This window comes from Brassica napus, chromosome C8 (genome assembly GCF_020379485.1).
Source record: "Brassica napus cultivar Da-Ae chromosome C8, Da-Ae, whole genome shotgun sequence".
In the NCBI taxonomy this organism is placed as follows: Eukaryota; Viridiplantae; Streptophyta; class Magnoliopsida; order Brassicales; family Brassicaceae; genus Brassica; species Brassica napus.
Genome location: NC_063451.1, coordinates 33,180,994 through 33,206,718, shown reverse-complemented (window position 1 = coordinate 33,206,718; position 25,725 = coordinate 33,180,994). Strand labels below are relative to the sequence as shown.

General features: G+C 37.7%; 6 protein-coding genes across 6 annotated transcripts; 5 read left to right on the top strand and 1 right to left on the bottom strand.

Annotated features, from left to right (window-relative positions):
• The first annotated feature begins 1,251 nt into the window (after positions 1–1,251).
• On the top strand, positions 1,252–5,875 carry LOC106417852 (zingipain-2-like). The gene is made up of 2 exons (XM_013858580.3): positions 1,252–2,447; positions 3,155–5,875. The coding sequence occupies exons 1-2, from the start codon at positions 2,009–2,011 to the stop codon at positions 3,751–3,753; spliced, it is 1,038 nt and encodes a 345-aa protein (XP_013714034.1). The 5' UTR covers positions 1,252–2,008; the 3' UTR covers positions 3,754–5,875.
• On the top strand, positions 5,635–6,471 carry LOC106416948. Its single transcript, XM_013857823.1, has one exon. The coding sequence runs from the start codon at positions 5,635–5,637 to the stop codon at positions 6,469–6,471; it is 837 nt and encodes a 278-aa protein (XP_013713277.1).
• Positions 6,472–7,652: 1,181 nt separating this feature from the next.
• LOC106416947 lies at positions 7,653–9,972 on the top strand. The gene is made up of 6 exons (XM_013857822.1): positions 7,653–7,829; positions 7,950–8,276; positions 8,382–8,652; positions 8,719–8,961; positions 9,026–9,414; positions 9,547–9,972. Exons 1-6 carry the CDS (start codon positions 7,653–7,655, stop codon positions 9,970–9,972), a joined length of 1,833 nt encoding a protein of 610 aa, XP_013713276.1.
• Positions 9,973–10,305: 333 nt separating this feature from the next.
• LOC106417770 lies at positions 10,306–11,215 on the bottom strand. The gene has a single exon (XM_013858522.3). The coding sequence runs from the start codon at positions 11,082–11,084 to the stop codon at positions 10,518–10,520; it is 567 nt and encodes a 188-aa protein (XP_013713976.1). The 5' UTR covers positions 11,085–11,215; the 3' UTR covers positions 10,306–10,517.
• Positions 11,216–11,385: 170 nt separating this feature from the next.
• LOC106399947 (molybdate-anion transporter-like) lies at positions 11,386–21,321 on the top strand. Its single transcript, XM_048766092.1, has 6 exons — positions 11,386–12,608; positions 12,802–12,946; positions 13,044–13,800; positions 13,886–14,151; positions 14,234–14,449; positions 14,532–21,321. The coding sequence occupies exons 3-6, from the start codon at positions 13,482–13,484 to the stop codon at positions 14,688–14,690; spliced, it is 960 nt and encodes a 319-aa protein (XP_048622049.1). The 5' UTR covers positions 11,386–12,608; positions 12,802–12,946; positions 13,044–13,481; the 3' UTR covers positions 14,691–21,321.
• On the top strand, positions 12,461–13,362 carry LOC106397916 (molybdate-anion transporter-like). Its single transcript, XM_048766931.1, has 4 exons — positions 12,461–12,608; positions 12,802–12,946; positions 13,006–13,207; positions 13,282–13,362. Exons 1-4 carry the CDS (start codon positions 12,461–12,463, stop codon positions 13,360–13,362), a joined length of 576 nt encoding a protein of 191 aa, XP_048622888.1.
• Positions 21,322–25,725: the final 4,404 nt, after the last annotated feature.

Here is a 25,725-nt window from a genome sequence, read left to right as displayed (position 1 = left end):
AAATCATTGCAACTGCTTAAATGAACATTTACAAGTATTTATAAAAAATCATTACAATATGTAAAGATTAACCATTGCAACATATGATGATCACTCATTGTATTTTTGGTGATTAATTGTTACAATCTTGTATGGCTAACTGATATAACATATAGTATCTATATAAAGAGTTGTGGACATTGAAAATATGCAACAACAAGAAACAAAAAAATAAAGAAAGAAATGGCAAAGATATTGAACGACCCAAATGATCATATGAGATAGGCATGGACACATTTATCCTGAACCGAAGAATCAAATTGAACAAATAAAAAAAAGAGGTGGTTCAAGTTTAGATCTTATAAATTATCCAAAAAGATCATATATCTTGAAAACCAGAACTGATCCAGAACCAAACTAAAACCAAATCAAGAACTGAATCACTACTCAAAATTTCTATAATATAATTTATACACTTATAAATATTAACTATATTTTTTTAAAAAAATAATAAAATAATTGAAAAATACTTTTTATAAGCTGGAATACTCAAAAAATTGAATTACCATAATACTTTTGGTCAGAAATATTTAAAATTATTCGAATTATCTAAATTTTTATCCAAAAATACAAAAAAAATCTGATATTTAATTAAAAATCTTAAATTGATAACTTTTTACTTGAATTAACTAAAAAAACAGAACCAAACAAGAACTTAATAGGATCCAAATTATTTTGGATATTAGTTGGTTCCTAACTTTGTTAGATGAACCGAACCGAGAACCGGAAAAAACGAACCGAAACCAAACTGAATTTTCTAAATACCCAAACGGATCCTAAACTTCTAAAACCAAAGAACCAAATTAGAACATGAACCGGTTTTTTTTATTTCATTTATAGTACTTTCAAAATTTGTTGTTAAACTATCACAATTTTGTTACATGTTATAAATTCCATTTTTTAGTGTAACTACAAAAAAATTTTTTTAATAGATTTCTTTATCCTTTCTTTAATTTTTTTTCTTTTTTTTTGAACTATACATAGGTATCCAGCCCCCATCGAAGTGGGTCCAGACTAGTCACGTGTTAGCAGCAGCCTGTGTTTTCAAATTCTTTTAGAACTTTTACCTTCTTTTTATACTTTTAAAACATTATATATTTCAATTGATATATTATTTAAGCGAACAATTTTGTTTGAAACATTTATTTTGATGGTTTAATTACGTATTTTCACTCTAAATTCAACAACCAATTTGTAGTTAATTTGTGACATATATTTTACATTCTCATATTTTAACTAATATTTTTTCTACTTAAATGAAAAAAAAAATTTTAATAATTTTTATTAAAGATATACATTTAATTAATATTAAATATTTTTATAGTAAAAAATTCCATTGCCGCTGTTTCCTAGTTTCTTATAATAAAAATTCCTAACTAATTGGGCTACACACTTTACTCAGCCTAATCATCATGCGTTAATATAGCTCTCGGATTGGATATCAGTCGTATTCATGTAACCTTTTGAGAGCTAACACACGGAGTATCGTGTCATCGTTCGCTATATTTCTAGTAAATCTTTTGTAGTGCTTATACTTCTTTTAGTTTTTGATAGTAAATCTCTTTTGAAAAACTGAACACAACAAAACGAATAATTTTTAATTCAGAAAAATGAAATTTGAACTTTGGAAGTTGCGGTATCTACGGCCAGACCCCAACAAACGTCTGTAGATTGCGCGAACCTATATTGTCTTGTTCTTCTCAAAAGCAGAAAAAAATATATACGTACGTATTGGGCATTGACTTGATTTCGTAACCTGTAGAAAATTAGCAACGTGAAGCTATTAAAATATCTTCTTCATAACATGTAGAATATTCAAACGGAAAAACATGCACCGTATATGCACCTCACTTCATACACTAATCTATAATCTCTATATAAGACCACGTTACCATAGTTTCTTGCCAACCAAGTCATATAAACCAAAGCATTTATAGAAAACATCTCCTACTTTTCTCTATCTAAAAGAATGGCTTCGTTCGTTTTCTTGATTATGTCCATTGTGCTGAGTTACATAACCTCTGGAGCCACATCTCGTGGAGGACTCTTCAAAGCTTCTGCCATGGAGAAACATGTGCAATGGATGTCTCGATTCCATCGTGTTTACTCCGACAATTCTGAACAAGCTAGTAGATTCGAGATCTTTAAGAAGAACTTAGAGTTCGTTGAGACATTCAACATGAATACGAACATAACATTCAAGTTGGATGTCAACCAGTTTTCTGATCTCACCGACAAGGAGTTCCTGGCAAAGTACATGGGCCTAGTGGTCCCCGAAGGTACGAACGAAGTTTCAGAAACCGACAAGACTATGTCGTTTAGATATGAAAATGTCAGTGAAACCGGTGAGAGCTTGGACTGGAGACAGGAGGGGGCCGTTACTTCCGTTAAGAACCAAGGCCAATGTGGTAATTAATTATCATAACTCTATATACTATACAGTACCTTCTAATTTTTTTTAACAATACGTATTTGACTAGATTTAGATTAAAATGATGACACAACGTGTTGATACTTGATACTAGTACAAAGTGCTAACACTATATAGTACAAATTAATGTTCTAAAGTTCAGGTGCCACCTTATGAGGCATCCCGCCTATACGGCAAATCAGTAATAACCGAAACGATTTTCTAAAAATCTGATTTAAATTGCTTAAATCGGTTAAAATTGTCTAAATCAGTTAAAAATTTTAAATCGATCTAATCTGATTTAAATCTGTTAAATCACTTAACATAAAAATAGATGATGACTAATTTAATTATACCATCTTCACCATCAATTATTTCTATAAATAAATGATTATATTTTTCTCTCCAATTTTGTTTTTTCTATATCTAATTTTTAAATATTTCATTAAAGTAATTTGAAATTAAACACATAAAACTTAATATATGTAATATAAATATAAGACATATAATAAATAAAGAATGCATTGACGTAAAGCCCGAATAATCCGCCTAAATGTTAATGTTAACGCCTAATTACCATCTACCGATTTCTTGAACATTGGTGCAATCATTAGACCACATGTGGTCCACCAAATTTTTGTGTGTTTCTTTCTTATCACAGTTCAAGAGAGAATATAATATGAAATTTCTGGAAATATGGAACAGGATGTTGTTGGGCTTTCTCGGCGGTGGCAGCCGTGGAAGGTATTACAAAGATTGCAAAAGGTGATCTTGTATCCCTGTCGGAACAGCAGCTGGTGGATTGTAGCAGAGACTTTAACAATGGATGCAATGGAGGGATAATGTCAAAAGCTTTCGAGTACATTATTAACAACCAAGGAATCACCACGGAGGATAACTATCCTTACCAAGAATCACAAGGAACATGTTCTTCAGCCACCCAAGTTACTGATTTCGTTGCTGCTACCATAAGCGGATACGAGACGGTTCCAAGTGATGACGAGGAAGCATTGCTAAAAGCGGTGTCTAAACAGCCTGTTTCTGTGGCGATAGCTGGATCAGGGGCTGCGTTTATGCAATACTCCGGGGGGATATTTGACGGAGAGTACTGTGGGACGCACCAGACTCATGCGGTTACGATTGTTGGTTATGGGATTAGTGAAGAAGGGACTAAGTACTGGTTATTGAAGAACTCATGGGGAGAAAATTGGGGAGAAAATGGTTACATGAGAATCAAGAGAGACGTGGATGCACCTGAAGGAACGTGTGGTTTGGCCCATTTTGCTTACTATCCACTTGCATGAATCCTGTTATGTTGTTCGAATATATTTACATGGGGTTGTTCATAGTAATTGACAACATCCTTATCGGATATCTTATGAACTATAAACCGGCGTTTTCGTTGGTTATTTCTATTTTTGGAATTTATGTTGATGAAACCATGTATGTCAACGTTTTTTTTTTTTTTTTTTTTTTTTTCATGTTGTCAACGTTGGTGTAGTAATGTATAACTATTTTGTGGTAATTATTAGATTTATGTCCAAACATATACTGACTAGTCTTTCTGGAAGTAAATAATGGAACTTAGCCACTTCGTAAATGACTCTTATCAAGTTATTAAACCTGGCCCTAGATTCATTGAAAATCATGATGACTCATAACACCGGCTTGAGGTTGAACTTTGGCACTCCTGTCTTGAACAACTTCGAAGAGACAATTTACATCCCAATAGATATTTAGTCCAAAACGTCCTAGCCTCTACCCTCTCAAGCTTCGTCTTCTCCACTTCCTCCTTGCTTCATCTCCTCTGTTTATCGTCGGGTTGCGGCGGGACCATGCGATTCAAACCAGCGGTGGTGGGAGTCCTCAGCCTCCTTGGAGAGATGGCGAGGTCGTGGTGAGCCAGATCTGAGCTGGAGGCATCGTATAGCGGGTAGATCTAGGGTTTGACTTTGAGTAGATCTGGGTCAGATCTCTCTAGGAAGGTTCGCCAGAGTGGCTTTGCGTCGCCTTCGCCGTTCTGGTCAGTTGCTGTCTCCACCGTCTTCCCCTGTCTCCTCTTGCGACCGCTTTGGTAAGAACTTCCCCCTCTTGTTCCAAGTTGAAAAGGCGATATCGAGGCTTATCGTCGGGGACTTCTTCTCGGTAATGGCTTCTCGATAACCATCTGGTGTTTTGTTGAGTTTATTCTCTCTGTTCGCCTGCTATTAGGAGCTTTTGCTCCTCTGTTCCTCAAGCTTCAGAAAGAAGTTGGCCGCTGTCCTTTGCCTCTCTTGGTGTTCTGATGCCGGAATCCTTTGTGCTCTGCTCGTGTGGTGGGACCAGAGTCCAGCCGATTAAACCTCTGCTTCCGCCTGCAAGTATCCCACCTGTACTTCATCTACTGGTTTCTTTACACCAGCTAGAATTCTCAGAGCAAGGCGTGGCAGCTTCTTGAGATAGCAATATCTGGAGTGGACTTCACTGCTTGCGATGGCCGGACCAGGACTTGCCGACCCTGCTTCGCCTATCCTTCTGTTGAAGTCACCTTCGGGACGGTCCGCGGTCCCTCGGACTGTTCTCCGGTTGCGATTCTCTATTGATCCGAGCGATTTTGATGCAGGTTCCGGCTTCAAAATCTTCACTTTGGTCTACTGTTAGCTAAAAGGTTGTCTTTCAATCTGTTTAATTAGCTAAGCTTTATTCACATCCTCATGGTTGTGTTCGAACCTTATTAGTCTTAGTGAGTCTTTTTTACCTTTTTTTGTGGCTTGCTAAGGCTCCACTGCTTTGTCTTGTCGACGTAGCGTCTTAGATTCATTAGGATTAGATTCGTGGAAGCCTATTGTATCTCATTGCCTCATTATTAAGTTAATGAAATTCACATACTTAACAAAAAAAAAAGGCTACAAGAAAGAATAAAAGAAGGAAACTGGTGAAAAAGAGGAAGATAAAGACAGAAAAACGCATTGTTTTGCAAAGAACGATAAAAAGGCTTCCCGGTCAGACTACACCCAGAAACGGCTTCATGCTCCAACTTCAAGGTAGCAAAAGTGTTTGTAAACGCTGATCTTGCAAAGGATTTTCCCAAAGAGATCAACTTTACAAAAGATGGGAAATCGTTTCTGGTGGAGTTCAGCTACCCTCGTCTGTCACTCCGGTGCCATACGTGTGGGAAATAGGGAAATATCGAGAAGGTCTGCATTATGAATAAGAAGGATGGGACTACAAAATCTGTAAAAGAGATAATAGCAGAGGGTTACAGAGGAAACACAGAGGTCTCAAAGCAAGTAGTGGAGGTTCCAGAGCACACAACCGAGATATCAAAACAAGTCGTGGAGGTTTCAATACAAACAGAGGAGGTTCCAACAATTGAGGAGCCTCAAAAACAAATAATGGAGGTTTCAAAAGAAGTAGAGGAGGCATCAAAACAAACTTTGGAGATATCAGAACTTGAGGGGATGGAGTCACAACAGACAGAGAGGGTCCAAGCCCAAACTGGAAAAGCAGTGGAAGTAGAAAACAACATGAAAGTAATAACAGAGAAGGAAAGGGAGGACAACGAAGATGAGATAGAGGAGGGGGAATTGGTCACAGATTGGGCTAACGTTACTCCGGGGAAAGCCAGTAGAAGTCCGAAAGCAACACTCAAGTATGGTCAGGTGAGAATTGCGACACCCTCACGGTACTCAGCTCTGAACGACATAGATGACAACAGAGAGTTGCTGAGCCAAGGAAAGGAGATAAATGCAGTAGACAAGGGGATGGAGACTCAGGAAGTGGAGGAAAATATCGATATTGCATCTCTGGTGGAGGTTGAGACTACCGTAAATGCAGTTGAAAGAAAAGAGGAAACAGTCAGTGTCAAGCAAGATGAAGTAACAACTGCAGTAGGCGGAAGCTCAATGCAGGGAACTACTCTTCTTCTTTCTTTACCAAGAGTCTCAAAGACAAATCACCGGGTCATTCCTGAGATCTCAGGCAAGGACTCAGAACCTCCTAGTCACCTAGGAAAGCGAAGTACTCGCAAATCTTCTCAATGACTGGATTCTTCTGGAACATCATGGGATTCAATAAACCTTCTAAGCACACTGTTGTCAGGAAATGGATCAGGAGAAATGACTTCAAGTTTGGCTGTTTAATTGAAACACGAGTAAAGGAGAGAAAGGCGGCGCAAATTGTGTCTTCTGTTTTTCCAGGATGGTCTTTTATGAATAATTATGAGTTTAATAGAAGGGGAAGGCTTTGGATATTATGGAGTTCACAAGTCAGACTAACGCCTGTAAAAAAAACTGATCAGATCATTACTGTTTCTGTTCAAATGGAAGGGGAAGTGGAGGAGTTCTTCTGCTCGTTCATCTATGCTGATAACACGGCGGAGAAAAGAAAGGAACTATGGAGAGACATCGAAGCTCACCAGAATTCTCCTATCTTCAAAAACAAAGAATGGATTCTCATGGGTGATTTTAATGAGATTCTTGACGGAGAGGAACACTCAAGCTATATAGATTCTGGTGTATCTACATCGGGTATGCGGGATTTTGAAGATGTTATACAGCACTGTAGGCTCTTGGATATGGGATATCAAGGACTGAAATTCACTTGGTGCAACAAGCGTAACGAAGGGATTATATGTAAGCAACTGGATCGTATTCTAATCAACGAGAAATGGCTCCATAACCGTAACCAAGCTTATGGAGTCTTTGAGGCTGGTGGCTGTTCAGATCACCTTAGGGGACGGTTCCATCTAACAACTCAAGCAGTTGGGAAGAAGAGACCGTTCAAATTTACTAATGCAGTTGCTGATATGCCGGAGTTGCTTGACACAGTTGCAGATTATTGGAAAGACTGTCAACCTCTTTTCCAATCTACTTCTGCCCTTTACAGATTCTCAAAGTCCCTCAAGGCTTTGAAGCCTCTGATTAGGAGACTCAGCAAAGAGAAACTGGGAGAATTATCAAAAAAAGTCAAGGAAGCCTAGTTGATTCTCTGTGAAAGGCATGAGAAAACTCTCAGAGAACCGAGTCAAGAGAATATGAGTGCAGAACAAGCAGCGGCTGAAAGATGGTAGAGAATCTCAGATATTGAAGAGAAGCTCCTCAAGCAACGATCAAAGCTTCATTGGCTTCACGTGGGAGACAGAAATAACAGGGTGTTTCATAATCATGCCAAGGTCAGGGAAGCAACGAATTCTATCCGTGAGATAAAGTGTTCCTCTGGACACATGGCAACAACGCAAGAGGAAATCAAGCATGAGGCAGATAGATTTTTCCATGAGTTTCTCTCCCGTGAACCGCCAGATATACAGAGCAGATCAGTTGTGGAGCTTCAAGAGATATTACCCTTTAGATGCTCTGATGATGAGAGGGCGATGCTCACGCGACTGGTAACGGAGGAAGAGGTATGAGACATGATCTTTCGAATGCCTAGTAACAAATCTCCTGGCCCAGATGGATTCACCACCGAATTCTTCAAAGCATCTTGGAGTGTAATAGGCAAAGATCTCACTGTTGCGGTCCAGTCTTTCTTCAGCAAGGGCTTCCTTCCGAAGGATCTCAACTCAACCATTCTCGCGCTAATTCCCAAGACAGACACAACAACTGAGATGAGAGACTATCAGCCAATCTCCTGCTGCAATGTCATCTACAAAGTGATCTCAAAAATCATTGTGAACCGTCTAAGAGGATCTCTTCCCCGGTGTATCTCCTACAATCAATCGGCTTTCATCAAAGACAGGCTGCTTGTGGAGAACCTGTTGCTAGCTACGGAGATTGTTAAGGACTATCACAAGGAGGACATCTCACCCCGCTGTGCAATGAAGATCGACATAGCGAAGGCTTTTGACTCTGTTCATTGGCCTTTCCTATTGAATACCTTGCGAGCACTTAACATACTAGAAGAGTTTGTTCATTGGGTGGAGCTTTGTGTCTGCACAGCATCCTTCTCAGTTTAGGTCAATGGAGAACTTGCGGGATACTTCCAGAGCAAAAGAGGACTAAGACAAGGCTGTGCCTTATCTCCTTATCTATTCGTTATCTGCATCAACGTCTTATATAGCATGCTTGACAAGGCCGTGGTAACACACTTGTGTTTCGCTGATGATCTGATGGTGTTCACTGATGGGACCAAACGTTCTATAGAAGGAGTACTCAAAGTTTTTGAAGAGTTTGCCGCCATATATGGATTAAACATCAGCCTGGAGAAGTCAACGCTGTACATCGCTGGTACTTCAGTAGATACATAGACAGAGATCCTCAGCAACTTTCCTTTGGCATCTGGTCATCTACCAGTTCGCTACTTGGGTCTTCCCCTGCTCACAAAACGCATGATGATCACTGACTACATGCCTCTGGTTGAGAAGATCAGGAAGCGCATGAAGTCTTGGACCGGAAGATTTCTCTCCCATGCTGGTAGATTGCAACTCATCAACTCCGTCATTACCAGCATGGCCAACTTCTGGATGCAAGCTTTCACCCTGCCTAGTAGTTGTCTGAAGGAGATCGAGAGCCTCTGTTCGGCTTTTCTTTGGTCAGGTCCGGAACTCAAAACATAAAGCAAAAGTCTGTTGGAAGGATCTATGTTTGCCAAAAAGTGAAGGAGGATTGGGAATAAGGCCACTGAAGGAAATAAACACAGTCTTCTGCTTGAAGCTAATATGGCGCATCTCCTCTGAAAAAGCTTCGTTATGGGTCCGTTGGATTCATTGCTATCTCATCAGGAAGGGATCCTTTTGGTCAGTTAGTAATACTACAACCTCTGGCTCATGGGTTTGGAGAAAACTCCTCAAGCATCGAGAACTTGCAACACAGTTCCTTCGGATGGAAGTTGGGAATGGGAAACATACCTCCTTCCGGTATGATGTCTGGTCCAAGCTCGGTTGCCTCAAAGTTGCTCTTGGTGATCGCGGTCTGATTGACTTAGGCATTGGTGATAATGCCTTAGTGTCTGATGTTCTTGGTAGACAGCGAAGAAGGAGAAGGCACAAAGTGAGCATTTTAAATGAGGTGGATAATGAAATAGAGTCTTTTCGGTTAGCTACGAATCAGGGTGATGATATTGCTCTGTGGAAGCAAGAGGACGGCAGATTTGCAAATAAATTTTCTGCTAAAAAAACCTAGGAACAGATTCGCCACAGCCGCCAAGCTTGCAACTGGAGCAAAGGCATCTGGTTCACCCATTCAACTCCAAAGTTCTCCTTCCTTGTCTGGATAGCTGCGCTCAACAGACTGCAAACTGGAGATAAAATGCGGCTTTGGCACACTGGGATAAACGCGACATGCATTCTGTGTAATCCAGCTGAAGAAACCCGTGAACATCTCTTCTTCGGTTGCAGGTACACAAGACAGATCTGGAAGGCTCTTGCGGAGGGTTTGTTGCAAAACAGATTCACCACATACTGGAGTCAACTCATTGTGATCATCACCAGGCCTGGGCTCACTCCCATTAAAAACTTCCTTGTCCGGTATGTTTTCCAAACAGCTGTACACTCAGAAAGCGCAACGCTCGACGATATGGTGAACAAGAAAGAGAAGCCCAGTGTCTAGCAAAGCTTGCAAATAAAACTGTTAGGCTTTGCCTGCTTTCACTCCAATGGATCCCTAACTTAGGAATTTTATTCTTACTTTCATGAGTCTGATTCTTTGAATCATAAACAGTTGCACATGATGTAAATATGTTTTTGCATGAATAAATTTAACATTCATTCAAAAAAAAAAAAGAATAAAAGATAAAAAAAAATTCCGAGAATGCATTCACATAATAAGAGATCAGGCCTGGTCCCAAACTAAAATCCAACAAGCTGGTCTAGTGGTTGCGTCAAATTTTGAAAGTTACGGTTCCAACACACGTTTTGTGTGTGGAAATTTCTTGCCAAAACATTACGAAAAAAATACAATTCTGCTATTTTCTTCCCAAATATTGCAATGGAGCTAGAATTATTAACAACATTACCGGCATGTCTACCAACGAAAACAAGATAAAGAAAATGTAACAATAAAACAAAAATGATGCCATCAAAGTGATTTTTACATCTACTGGATTCAATAATAAAAAGTAACAAAATCAAGCTTCGACTCCGAAACGATGACCCTCACGGTGTCTTCTTCTTGGTCTTGGTCCTTAGAGGAGGAGGAGGAGCAAGAATCTTGCCAGCATAAATCGCTATATCCGTCAAGATCCTCATATTCCAGTTCGCATAAACCATAGGCGTAGGGTGAAAGAAACTCGTCCTACACATCGAAATATTCACAAGCGCAAGAGCTTGATATGCTCTCATGAACCGATAATCTTTAAGATACAAATACTTTAACGCGTTGTCAAGATGAGCATCCACCAATCTATACGCTTTCCTGCAAGCAGCGAACTCTTCTTTGCTTCTACGGTCTTTGGCTTTGGGAAGAAGAGAACCTTCGATGTTGTCAAGCGTTTCTATGGCGTTGATCCATGCTTTTGCCGCGGTTAGCTTCGCGATTGTCTTGATGGATGTGCGTCGTCTGATTAGCTGAGATGTGATGGTTTTATTACAGAACTGGAAGTCGATTGTTTGTTTGCATATTCTGTTGATTAGGTCTTGTGTTGATGGGTCAGGGACGACGGAGATAGACGACGTGAAGGTAATGCAGATGAGAAGAGAGACCAGTAGGTGAACGAATGTCATTGTTTACAAGTAGTTAAATGATATGCTCAAGAATAAGCTAATTGGTGATATGAATATTATATATACTGTTTATCTCTACACGTCTTTGTCTCCATAGAATGTATCGTATATATTCCAAAACGTAGTTGTTAGCCTTCTTTATATTATGATTTTACACGTCAATAATGATCGCGTTTTCGTGATTAACGTAAGAAAAAAATGATGATGAAAAATTTGTTTGGTGATTTGGTTGAAGGCAATGATGTTATGCTTATAGACTACATTTGTGAGTTCCTTTGGTTTGAAGTCTTTCCAATGTAAGTTTGTTGCGTTTCTTTAATATTGGTTTGCCATGTTAGTTTTCATAATGTGTTTAAGAACTAAACTATCTAATAAGTGGGAGTGTTTATGTGAAATTAGACAAAAATCTTTTTGTGGATGTAAACACTCAGTCGTATTAATTTGTTATGATTAGGGATTTAAATATAAAAAGGGTCCCACGAATGAAACTTAACAATGAGTTTGGTACATGGGGATCAATTAAATATGTTGCATAACTTTGGAAACAAACAACTTGGCTTACCAAAATGTGAGTGTGGTGATCAACCATTGTGGTAGGTCAACCAATGATCATCAACTCTATCTACAATTCCCAAGAAAATAAAGAGACCTAGAGCATGATTAATGAGGGTTATTAGGGTGGGGTTCTTATATTCCGATAAGAACCCCACCCTAAGAACCCCCATTAATCATGCTTTCGAAAAAAAAAAGCTAAAGTGGAGAAAAGTGGAAACAAGAAACGAGACCGTTTTAAAAGCAAAGACTAATGCGAGACAAATCATTATGGTTCCAATTTGCTAGATTTGTTAGAATTAACAATGTTGTGGGATTAAGTTTTGAAATTGACTGTGGTAACTCCGTAAATTATAGCTCGAGGAAGAAATGAAGATTGATCCTCCCATAAAATCTGTTCTTTACCAGGTACAGTTTATGCAACGAATGTTGTAAGTTCCATTTCTCTTAAAGCCAAGAGTTGTGTTGTATGTGCAGGATGAATGATACAAGCGAGAACTAAAGAGCTTTGCCAGTTTTTACATGCATGGAATTAGATTAAACAAAAGAATACTCAGCAAGACAAAAAGGCCAAACGAATTAGACGTCTGATTTTGTTAAGTCAACATACAGTTAAGGAATTATATATGTTGCATAGTCAGTCAATAGTTGGGGAATGAAATGTGTAAATATCGGGAATTAAATTATCATTTTCCCAATATTCTGATATCTGTTTCCTATTACAACTGAATATCCGTATCTGACTTTAATCCGATAACCCGGATATGTAGGCTTATTATGGCTCTCGAACTCTGAGTGGGATAGAGAGAGAAGCAAAAGTAACGATGGAGGTATTCTACTACTTGGTGTTCGGAGTGATGGCTGCCGTAGTAGCGGCTCTGGAAATGAGCAAGAGAAACAAGGATCAAAACACTTCTTCTCCCTTCAATTCCTTCAAAAACAGTTACGTCCTCGTCTTCTCCGTCATGATGGGTACGTACCTCATCATCCCCTATTTCTCTCCACTTCAAAAAAATCGTATCTACAAACACTTGCTTCTCGCTTTCGATTTAGATGAGATTGTATCACCAGCTTCTTGGATAATAAACATGAAGAGATTATTGATTTGTTATTTATGTCAAATGGATCAATTCATTATGATATATGTTTTGTGTTGCTGCTACAGCTGGAGATTGGCTTCAGGGACCTTATGTGTATTACCTGTACAGCACTTATGGTTTTGGTAAACGAGATATTGGTCAGCTTTTCATAGCTGGTTTCGGCTCCTCTATGCTCTTTGGAACCATTGTTGGATCTCTTGCTCACAAACAGTGAGAATCCTCTTTCCTGTTTTTTTTTTTTTTTATGTTCAAGTTTCGTGTGTTATCAGAGGAGAACTTATTTTATCTGTGTGTGTTTTGGATTCAGGGGTCGAAAGAGGGCATGTGTACATACTGTATAGTTTACATAGCTGCATCACCAAGCATTCTCCACAGAACACAGTTTTGATGGTCGGTCGTATCTTGGGTGGTATTGCTACTTCTCTCTTGAATTCTGCCTTCGAATCTTGGCTCATTGCTGAGCACAACAAGGTTAGTCTTTCTCTTATTTTTTTCTACTTATGAACCATGAGTCTAGCTGGGTGTTCGAACTCTATGTTTCTTAGATGCTTGTTAGTGGTTTGATAGAACATATTCTAACTCAAAGCAATGTCTGCTTCTCGATGAGTGGCACAGTCAATTCTTGATGGCTGTAAAAACAATAGTTTCTCAAAATTAGATTGTTCTAGAATATAGCAAACCTCATTTGCAATTTTTTTTATTCAAAGTTGGATGTAGAAGAAAGTAAAGACTCTTAGTGTTAGCCATGGCTGATGTGATTTTTTTTTTGCTTTTTCTGAACAACTATGCACAAAGGAACTTTGACCAACAGTTGCTGTCACTGACAATCTCCAAGACTGTTTTCTTTGGGAATGGTCTGGTGGCTATTCTTTCCGGCTTGTTTGGTAATTTACTTGTCGACGTTTTTTCCTTTGGTCCTGTTGCTCCCTTTGACGCCGCTGCTTGCTTTCTTGCAATTGGAATGGTCATCATATTGACAACATGGTCTGAGAATTTCGGAGATCCATCTGACAGCAAAGATTTGATGACTCAGTTCAAAGTCGCTGCTATAGCAATTGCTTCAGGCAGGTTCAAAGTTTACGTTAAAAAACTGTTGATATAAACTGTGCTTCCTCATTATCTCTAACACAGTCTTTGTTTATTTATCAGATGAAAAGATTGCATTGTTGGGTGCTATTCAATCTCTGTTCGAAGCCTCAATGTACACATTTGTTTTCCTCTGGACACCGGCTCTCAGCCCAAACGATGAAGAAATCCCACACGGCTTCGTCTTTGCAACCTTCATGTTGGCTTCGATGTTGGGAAGCTCCCTTGCAGCTCGTCTCATGGCTCGCTCATCTCTCAGAGTAGAAAACTACATGCAAATCGTCTTTCTAGTCTCCGCTGCTTCTCTTCTGCTTCCCATTACAACAAGTGTATCTCTCAGGGGTCTGAACCTACATTGTTATCTCTTATGTTTAACCAAATATTTTTTATAATAAAAACATGTTTGGTCAGGTCTTGGTGACTCCGTCAAAGGTGAAAGAGGAAGGCTTGTCATTAACTTCCTCCATCCAGCTACTTGGTTTCTGTGTTTTTGAGGCTTGTATAGGAATATTTTCGGCATCGATAATGAAGATGAGATCACAGTATATCCCTGAAGAAGCGAGAAGCACCATAATGAACTTCTTCCGTGTTCCGCTCAACCTCTTTGTCTGCATCATCTTGTACAACGTAAGAATAAGTCCGGTCTTCTTCTTCTTCACATAAATCTTTTTGTTTTTTTTTTACTATAAAAAAGCTTGTGGTTGTGCAGGTTGATGCGTTTCCGATCACAATCATGTTTGGTATGTGCTCAATCTTCATATTCGTAGCTTCTATATTACAACGGCGCCTTATGGTCATCTCCGAAAACCCAAGTGCGTTACTTCTTCTCTTACGGTCTTATAATCTTTTTTTTTTTGCCAAAATGTGAATTTTCATATTAATGAAGCAGGATCGTAAAGATACAATAGTTTTTAAACATTCTAGAATTTGCCTTGGCAAAAATAATAAAAACAAGGCTCGGTCTAGTCAAAAGAGCTTCCAGATGAATGGAAGTGGCTGGTGTTGTTACTCAAAAGCGAGCCAATCTTGCATTAGGCCACTGAATTTTCGTTGGTGCCGATGTCCCAGAATGATGTCTCGGACTTGGCGGTCTATGATCTTGAACACTTGGGCTGGATTTGAGTTGTTGTTGTCATGAAGTCTTCTGTTCCTTGCAATCCAGATATTGTATATTGTTGCTTGGGAGACCAGACGTTTAAGGAGCCTAGAGCAATGTGAGCTTCTTAGCTTAATCCACTCCGAGAACGCCGTCCATGTGTGGAAAGCTAGTTGTCTTAGACCCAACCTTCGCAGGATCATATTCCAGAGTTGCCCTGACCAATTGCATCTCAGGAAAACATGGTCTCTGTTTTCAACCATCGAGTTACATAGACAGCAGCAAAGAGGAACTTGTAAGCCCCAACTTACCAATCTTTCCCTTGTAGGGAGACGATCGTACTGAGCAACCCAGTGAGTGAAAGCTTGTCGTGGTACAGCACCTTTAAACCAGACGGATGCGGCCCAATCTTTTACCTGCTCTCGTGGACGGAGTACCTCCCAAGTCTCCTTTGTTGAGAAACCTTTGGTCTTGGACCCTGCAATCTCCCAGTAGTAAGAGTCTTCATTGGTTGAATCTTGAGATGGCTGGGGCAGGTTGATAGTGGTAAGATGAATTTGGAGCTCCTCAGCAGCAGGAGAGCGCGCTCCCCTAAGGCGCCAACCTTCCTCTACATAAACATCTGAGACAACTACATTTATTGGAATAGAAATCTCAAGAGGACCCCTGAGACCAAAACGCTTAATCAAAGGCCCTAGAGGAGTCCAATGATCCCACCAGAAACTGATAGTTGCACTGTTACCCAGTTCAGCCCGCAGGAACAGAGCTGCAAGAGGTCTCAGTTTTAATAGACTGCACCATGTCCATGATGTCGCCTTTTTCTCATCAATCTCCCAAAAGTTCCGACCAGACATTCTGTTTTCTTTTATCCAATCAGCCCAGAGCGAGTCAGTACTATCGAACAGCCTCCAAATCAACTTCAGACAAAGTGTTTTGTTCCACAAGCCGAAATCACGAAGGCCTAATCCCCCTTCACGTTTTGGTAGGCAGACTGTAGTCCATGAAATTTTGACGTTAGCGTTTCCTGTGATCTTACCACTCCACAGAAACTTTGAGCATAGGGACTGGATTTGCTTCAAGCACCCTTTCGGTAATAAGAAAACAGATGTCCAAAAGTTGATGGTACCATAGATGACGGAGGACAGTAGTTGTTTTCTTCCTGCAAAAGATAGAGCCTTAGTGGACAATGCAGTGAAACAGCCCTTAAGCTTATCAAGCAGTGGTCTATAATCGGTAATCCGGAGATTCATGTGCATCAGTGGCAGCCCCAAACACCTTATAGGTAATGAACCAAGTGTGAATCCTAGACTTTCCAAGTCGTTAGATTCATTCTGGTTCAGACCTGCCGTGTATAGTTCCGTCTTCGCTCTGTTCATTGTTAGCCCAGACCAGCTTGCAAAAGAATCGAAAGTCCTTGCAATTGCTTCCAGAGACGGTTTCTCTCCATCAAAAAATACCATAATATCATCTGCGAATGCTAGATGTGTGACACACGGTGAGGAGGCTTTTGGATGATACCCAATAGATCCATCACTGAACTTCCCGCGTAGCATCTGAGAAAATACTTCAAGAGCTAAGACAAAAAGATATGGTGAGAGGGGGTCACCTTGTCTTAGTCCTTTAGTTCCCCTGAAATAACCACAGAGTTCACCGTTTATTGCAACCGAGAAACGTGTTGTCGTGATACACTGCTCTATTAGTTGCCTAAACATAGGAGGGAAATCCATTGCCTCGAGAGTGTTGAGGATGAAGCTCCAGTTAAGCGTATCAAAAGCCTTTCGAAGATCTACCTTAAGCATGCAACGCTTTGAGATTGCCTTCCAGTTATAACCCTTCACAAGCTCAGTGGCGAGCAGGACATTTTCTACAAGCAAACGACCTGGTATGAAGGCAGACTGGACATTAGAGATGAGCCTTGGGAGGACCTGCTTTAGGCGGTTTGCAAGAAGCTTTGACGCCACTTTATAGACTGAATTGCAACAAGAGATCGGCCGGAAGTCAGAGATCTTGCAGGCATTCGTTTTCTTCGGGACTAAAGTGAGAATAGTGGAGTTCCATTGCTGCAGTAATTGCCCTGTCTGAAGGAACTCGCCTACTGCCTTGATCATATCTGCCCCAACAATGTCCCAATGTGCGGTAAAAAACTCCCCCGGGTAACCATCAGGCCCTGGTGCCTTATTTTTAGGGAGAGACATGAACGCCAGCTTGATCTCCTGAGCACTGAAAGGCGCCTCAATGAGAGAAATTGAAATCGAGTCACATTTGATTGGTACCAATGCTGCAATATCTTGCGGGGACGAAATTGTCGGGACCAAAATACCTCCGAGCATGTCCTGATAGTAGCTTACAGCATGGGCTTTTATGGCATCGAGGTCGTCAATGATAATATCATTATCATCTATAAAGAAAACAATCTGGTTGTGGTCTCTTCTTGCCTTTATAACTCTATGGTAGAAAACCGTATTGGCATCACCTAGTGTCGTCCACTGTATCCGAGAACGCTGTCTGAGAAACGAGTCTTCTGCTTTTGCAAGAGTAGACCATTTTTGGTGAGCAGCTTTCTCAGCTTCTGCATTTATCGGTGAAGGACTAGACAGAGTTAAACGTTGGCAGCAGATTAGAGCCTCAAAAGCCTCAGAAACTCGCTTCTCTAGATCAGAATAATTTTCCTTGCTGAAGTTCCTAATCACAGGTTTTAACTCCTTCAACTTTTTTGAGACTCGGAGCTGGTGAGATCCACTGAAAAGCATTCCAGCACTCTTTGATTAGAGAAGAGAAATCCGGGTGCTGTGCCAGGTGGGCAAAATACTTGAAGGGTCTTTTCTGTTTTGGCTTATTTTGATCCAAGAATACACAGCAGGGGCTGTGATCTGAGATACCAGGCTCCCCAAACACTCCAATGCTTTGTGGGAAGGTCTGCAGCCATGAATCATTGACAAGAATCCTGTCAAGCTTCTTGGAGATATGTCGATTAGTCCAAGTGAAAGCGTTCCCACACGAGGGAATGTCGGAGAGGCCGCTGCGATGAAGGCAATCACTGAAATCCCTCATGCCCCGTTTGCTTGTGTATTGATCATACTTGGAGTGCTCGGAGGGTGATATGATTTCATTGAAATCACCCATTACAAGCCAGGGTCTTCCTGATATTTGAGGGTGACATGAAGATGTTTCTATTTCAGACCAGAGGGCGCGTCTTTCCACCTGGTCATTTGTACCATAAACAATCGAGACAATCAGCTCCATTTGATTGTGGGAGAGCTTAACTTTGCAGTTGACAAGTTGCAGTGATTTGGAAAGAATTGTAACAGTGACAGAAGGGTGCCAGATGATCCAGATTCTTCCCATGTCTGAAAACTCATAATTGTTTTCACAAAACCATCCCGGAAGCGTGCGAGATACTATAGTCGCAGCATTAACCGGCTGTACATGCGTCTCTATGAGACCTCCGAAAATAGGGTTATATTTCTTCATCCATTTCCTAAAACCACGCCGCTTTACATTATCATTAAATCCTCTTATATTCCAACAAAAAAGATCCATAAAAGAGGTAAAAATTTAGAGGGTTGGAGGGCCTCTAGCCCTGGCCTTTTCCTTATACTTCGATTGCCTTTTAAACCTTTTAGAGATCACCTCAATATATTTGTCATGACCGTCATTTGATTTATCTTCGTCTTCATCCCCAGATCCAGTTAGAGAGTCCGGCAGCGAGTCCTCACTGGATGAAGAGGTGTGAGAATGGTTTGATCCCCCAAATCCAGTGAGATCAACACAGATTTCTCCTACCTCTAACTTGTCGCCCGAGGCAGAGAAAGGGTTAGCAGGTAAAGCATTGTTGATGGAGGCCTTGGAACATTCACCCTTTTCCACAGCTTGAGGCTGGTTGTTTGAAAGAGGGAGGTTCTTGCTCACTGAGATTTCCTTTGCTTTAGGCCGAGTATCGTTGTTTTGGTTCACAATAGGTTTGTAAACCAAGTTTCGAGAAGGGGGATGAGGTCGCTTTAAGATCATTTTTCCTTTGGCTGCCTCGTTGTTTTTCCGTGGGCAGTTTGCTGTTGTGTGCTTAGCCGAGTTGCATACCGTGCAGGTTCTCGGAGCAGACTTACACCTGGAGATCGTGTGTCCGACCTTCTTGCAATATGAGCAGAGTGATGGCAACCACGGACTTGATACTGAGATACAAGATATGTCTCCACTCTCGAATCTCGCATTCACATACTCTGGGATAGGTTTCCTTGGATCGATAATAGTGTAAACCTTCGCCACTTCAATGTCTGTCAGGTTCTCTGTGGAAGGGTGGAGTCGAACAGGATGACCCACTAGACCAGCAATTTCCTTGAGAGCGTCCCGGTTGAAAAATTGTAGTGGAACACCCGTGAGCTCAAGCCAGACAGGAACCATTTCAAGCTCCGGTTTATTCTGCTGTATGCCGGGGGACCACTTTGCAACGAACATCGTCTGTCCATCTATTTGCCAGAAGCTCTGTGCCAGGATTCTTCTTCTTGGGTTCGGGCAGGGGACTCGGAAAAGGAAAGCATTCCCTTCCATCTTTGATACTGAAATATCACGCCTTTGTCTACTCCAAATACCGTTGACAATGGCATGAACTGCTCCTTTAGGGGGTGAATCCTCATAGAATTGTCCAACAATAAAACATTCCCATGCTTTCTTGTTTTTCTCGACAACGGCGTTTGGGATAGTCACACACAACTCCCCTGATTCAAGAGTAAATGGAGTTTCCTTAGTGGTAAATGGTAATGCCTTAGTATAAGACCTCTGTATGTTTGTTTACTTGCAGAGGGAGAAGAGCCACTCAGTCCAATGAAGGAGCGAAACTCAGAAGTTGACCCTCTGATTATGTTCCTCTCCCAATCTAAATAACTTTTATCTCCCAATAACCCCCCTACCCTCTGATTATGTTCCTTTTAGTATTTCTTAGTTTAATTAATATTCAAAAGAAAAATCTTGTTTTATTTTTTGAGGGGTATTTTTCTCTTTTTGGGTTAAACTGTTTCGCTTAATCATTGAGAGTAGAAAAGGAAACAGTCAAAAAAGAAAATGTAATGTTTTTTTTTTTTTTTATCCTGGGGGTATCCCGGGCCTATGGAAGGGCCCAGACTAATCCCCAAGGGGAGGTGCAGCCCACAGATAGATCCTCTCTCTAGGTATGCAAATGAGCCTTAAAGCATGGACCCATATCCGTGTGGGGTGTCCAGAGACATCATGAGGTAGTTCCCTCCGGCAGGGTTCGAACTCACAACCTGGGTGCAGGAATGAGCCCGTACTTACCATTGGACCATGATGTTCCGGACAAATGTAATGTTTTTCTCTTGGCTTTTTACGTGTGTGGTCTAGTGATGCTGATTTTATAATAAATATCTTGTACCTCATTCCATATTTCATCTAACTAAATTATAACTAGGTATGACTAAAACAAAAATATAATTAGATAGTCAAAAAAATGGTAACTATAGAATAGTTTTCACTTTTTATCTATGATTTTGTTTTTAATTTTTGTATATTATGATCATTAGTGAAAGGTAGATCACATAAATTAAAGGTTCTTTTACCTCATAGTGACATAGTCAAAGAAATCGTAACTACAGAATAGTTTTCACTTTTTATTCATGATTGTGTTTTGAATTTTTGTATACTATAATCATTAGTGAAAAGTAGATCACATAAATTAAAGGTTTTCTTTATACCTCATATATCAGTTTACGAATTACGATAGATAAACACCTTAATAAAAGATACAATCTAATCAGATTTCACTTTTTTATTTTTTCCATTTCACAAACATAGATTTTAGTGTTTTCATACATATTAAAAACACTATAAATGTATCGTTTCTGTAATTTTAATTTTTAATATTTTTTAATCAATAGTAACTCAATAAAATCAATTAATTTTCTTGAAGATTACAACTTTTTTATAGAAAATATAAAAAGTTTATTTTTGTGAAATAATTTTTAAAAAATTAATTTTTCTCTAAAACTTTTAACTTAATAAAACGGAGAAAATATTATTTAGCAAATTATATGAAAAGAGGTCATAAACTATAGAATATTTCCACATAAACAGTGACGCACTCACGAAGATTTAAACCGGGTTCAATCAAGTATTGAAAGGGTCAAAAGATACAGATGTATTGAATCTTGGTTTAGAAAGTTGTATTGAATCTTGGTTTAGAGAGTTTAATAGACACATTTTGTCAAGTAGGCTGGTATTTTTTCTCATTTTATATGCAATTAAATAATATAAGTATTTGTGGGGGTTATGTAACACCATATATTTACTAGTACGTCCACCACTGCATGTAAACACTATATTTTTTTTTTTTGAAACTGTTTTTCCATGTAAACACTATATTGTTTCAATGTTGTTATCAATTTGGTTATAATTTCTTATATCTAGTATGCTTATTCTTTTTTCTTAAACAACCTAGTATGCTTATCTTTTTTTTTTTTTTTTTGAACACGACCTAGTATGCTTATCTAAAACAATAATTTTGTAGATATAATATTGTGGATACAGTACCTTGGACATCTACAATTCTCAATAGTTTTAGACTGTAAGTATTGTAAACATAACATTGTTGATGTAATATAAACTTTGTTATAATAATAATGGTGTCTCTGATAAGTATTAAGAAAAATGAAAAACAAATCGGTTGATCCGACTTTACATGCAAAATAATGCATGTGATTTGAATAAAAAAAGGAAATTATATTTTCAAAACCATAAGAAGTCTCAGATTTAACACTTCTTATTAAAAAAAAAAGAAGACAAAATTCAAAACTTCTACTCACAAAATCAATAGAGAAAAATGTTGAGAAGAACGCTTTGACAGTTTGGCAGAGCAACTGAGAGGATGGTTTAGTGTTTGCTAAGCAAAAAGGATATAATAAGCAAGAGAGAAAGAGAAGGGTATAAGAAACAACAATTATTTTTATATAAAAAGGCATAATAGTTTACAGTATCTGTAATATACTAAAATTTTGAATACCTTTAAATGTAAATGCCTTTATGTAAAAATTAATAACCAGATGTCTGATGCTAGTTTGAAGAAGTTTTTCTTTTTACAGTTTATACTTCATATTCGTATGTTATTTCTGTTTTGAAAAGTCACTGCCAGATGTTCGTTGCTAATTTTTTTAAAGACTATTTGTTTTTCTATACAATAAAATTTTTATAAATTAATATTGTTGAAATTTTGACATTTTCTTAATTTATAGAGTTATTAATTTACAGAATTTATTTTAAATTCTATATATTTTAAAATATGATTTATGTTCCACAAAAGGAAGATCATCAATTTACTTCAATATTATGGTACATTTGAAAAAAAAGAAATAATGAAATTTTTAGTAATATAAATATTGATCATATGAACACTTTAAAATTGGCAGAAAGAGAGTCTATATTGTGGACTGAAGCACATGTTTCATAGCACAAAAGATTCCCCAAAATATAGAGGTCGAGGCCACTAACCTACCAATCATTCCATGTAGATGCATATGTGCTTTACAGATGAGTCATGAAAAGATAAGGAGATTTTTTCAGGACAAGGATGATATAGTACTTTGCAAGGTTTTGATGGTTTGATAGGCGTAAAGAACACAAGAGCGAGTATGTCATTCCTTCACGCGGAAGTGGAAACGCTTATTTGGACAATGAAATGTACGTGGAATTTACGTTAGTTTCAGGTTACATTTGCAACGAATTGTTCTCAGTTGGTGAAGATGGTTTCAGAACTGGAAGAATGACCAGTTTTTGCAAGTTATTTGAAAGATATCAAGATCTTGAAGAAAAGTTTCAACAACTCGAACATCATTCATGTACCCAGAACACATAATACACGGGCGAATTGTCTTGCACACAGTGCCCGAAAGCAGACGTCTTTTGTCGTTCACATGGATGCAGAGTTACCGGTTTGGTCTGCAGAGTCTTAGGAATCTGTTTATGCCGATGACAAAAAAAAAGATTTATGTAAGATTATGAAGAAAACTTCATTTTACCGTATATGTATTGATTAAATTTTTGGATACAATATTTTTTTTTATACAAAACTAGATCATTATTAATAGATGGAGCTTACATGTTTAAAGTGTAGATCATTTGAAATAAAATATTGGACCATAATAATGATAAAAATAAGAGATATGGTCTTATATTGTTTTTATTCAATTATATTGTGTTAACATAGTAAACGTAAATATTTTTAAGTGTAAAATGAAAATAATATCAATATAGTTAGAAATATGAAACAAAACTTAAAATAAAATTTACTGTAGATAAAAATATAAAAAATATTTATTATATTTTGTATAAAATTTATATACATAATTATTAGTTTTTCTTTATATTAGGATTATATATTTACATAAAAATTTCAAAATTTCGTTGTTTCATTATTTTATTGGAGTATGTTGTATTTTACATTTTCCCAACTCAAGACTAGTAAAATTTATTAATTTATGATTTTTTTAATTTATAGATTTTTTTAATTGTACCTCACTATGACATGACATCATTATTAATATAACTTATGTCACTCTAACTTTTAATGTTATAAAATAAAACATTTAATATCATTGAGAAAAATTCTAAAAAAGTTTTCTAACTTTCCTTTGTAAACAAAAAATTTCGAAATTTCCAGAGAAAACTTATTTTCAAGTTTTCTCGGATAAACATGTTACTTTTAAATTTGACCGAAGTTGATAAGAAATTTGACTTTTTGTAGAAGACTTCTAAGGAAGTATTCCTGGAGAAAACTTCTACAGAAGTCTTCCATAAGTCTTCTCAATGATGGAAGATGTCTGTGTGGGTTACTTTTGCAATTGAAAAATAATAATAAAACATTTAATATCATTGAGAAAACTTCTAAAGAAGTCTTCTCGAGTTTAATTATGGGTTTTGGTCAAACCTTTGTCTGCGAGAGAAGATTTTTAGAGAAGTCATCCGACGGAAGACTTCTAAAGAAGTCTTTTCTCGAAAAGTCAAATATAGTCAATTGCAAAAGTAACCCAGCAGACTTCTTGCGACATTGAGAAGACTTCCGGAAGACTTAGTCTTCGAAATATTCTCCAGGTAGACTTCCCTAGAAGTCTTCTACAAAAAGTCAAAATTCTGACTAACTTCGGTCAAATTTAAAAGTAACATGTTTATCCGAGAAGAAGTCTTCTCTGGGAATTTCTAAAGAAGTCTTCTCTGGAAATTTCGAAAAAATTTCAATTTCAAAAGTAAGCGAGTATTTACAAAGGAAGACTTCCGAAAATGTCTTCTGTAAAGTAGACTTCTTAAGAAGTCTTCCTTCGTAAATTAGGAATTGGAAAAATGACCTAAATAGAAGACTTCTTTTGAAGTCTACACAAAGTTGTCTTCTTTTGAAGTCTTCCATGGATGACTTCAAAACAAGTCTTCTACGTAAATCTTTATTAAACTTCAAATTTATCCAAAATTAAAATGAATTTTTAATATCTTCTTGCTAATTCATGTTTATTAGTCAATATTGGGACTACTCAGTCGAATTTATAACTTAATTGGTGATAATTATGAAGTTACAAACATTGATGTTTAATAATGTCTCTAGCTAAACTAAAAGAGAAGATTTCACAAGAAGTCTTCTCCGATGATTTTGTTTTATTAAGTTGATGTTCTGTGTTTGTGTTGTCTTTCTCATAAGATACAATTTTTAACTTCCATGAGATTTAAAATTTTAACTTTCGCTTAAAATTCAATTTTGATCTTTTGTGAATTTGATTAAGGTCTCTTGAGAAGTCTTCTCTCTTAGTTTTAGAAAATTTTACTAAGTTTTTGTGTTGTTATGCTTTGTTATGTGTGGGTAGAATGAGTAAAATATTTTTTGGTATGTTGCATCAATAACTTTAATGAAGTCAAGTACTTTTGGCAAAACATGAACATATTTACCATTCTTTTGATTAACATCTCTTAAAATTTACAAAATAATTCACAACTAAAATATTACACATACAAATCATAAAAAGACCATAAACAAAATTTTTACACAGCTAGATATTATTCCTGAACGTAGATAAGTTTGGACTCTACTTCACATCATCTCTTTGTACCACTTTGAGTAGAAGACTTTGGAAGACTTTCTGAAAACTTCGTGAGAAGTTTCTAGCATAAAATACATTAGAAGATTTCCCAATAAGTCTTCCGAGATTCTTCCGAGAGTTTTTCGAGAGTCTTCCTAGAGTCTTCCAAGAATTATCTCAAAAGTCTTCCAAATCTGTCTCAAATATGAAAAATCTGCAAATTCAAAAGCATTCAAATGACTTCAAAATAGAGAAGACTTCAAAAATAAATTTTTAGATAATAAACAAAACAGTCACATTAGGTTGGATCTATAATTTTTTAGAATCTAATATATAAACACACACAAAATACATATCCAAAATTTATACCACTTTAGGCAGAAGACTTCAGAAGACTTCCTGAAGACTAGAAGTCTTCTAACATAAAATGCATTAGAAGACTTTCTAAGAAGGCTTCTGAGAAGTCTTCCGAGAGTCTTCTCAGAGTTTTCTATGAAGTCTTTCAAAGTCTCTCAGATCTGAAAAAACCTGCAAATTCAAAAATATTCAAATGACTTCAAAACAGAAAAAAACCTCAAAAATGAAAATTTTATGCTTACAAAATAAACAAAACAGTCACACTATGTTGAATATATATCTTTTTAGAATCTAACATATAAACACACACAGAAATTCATATCCAAAATTTAGAGATCTACCTTTAAAAGAGTGAAAGATGAGAATCATGTAATGAAAAACCTGCAAAC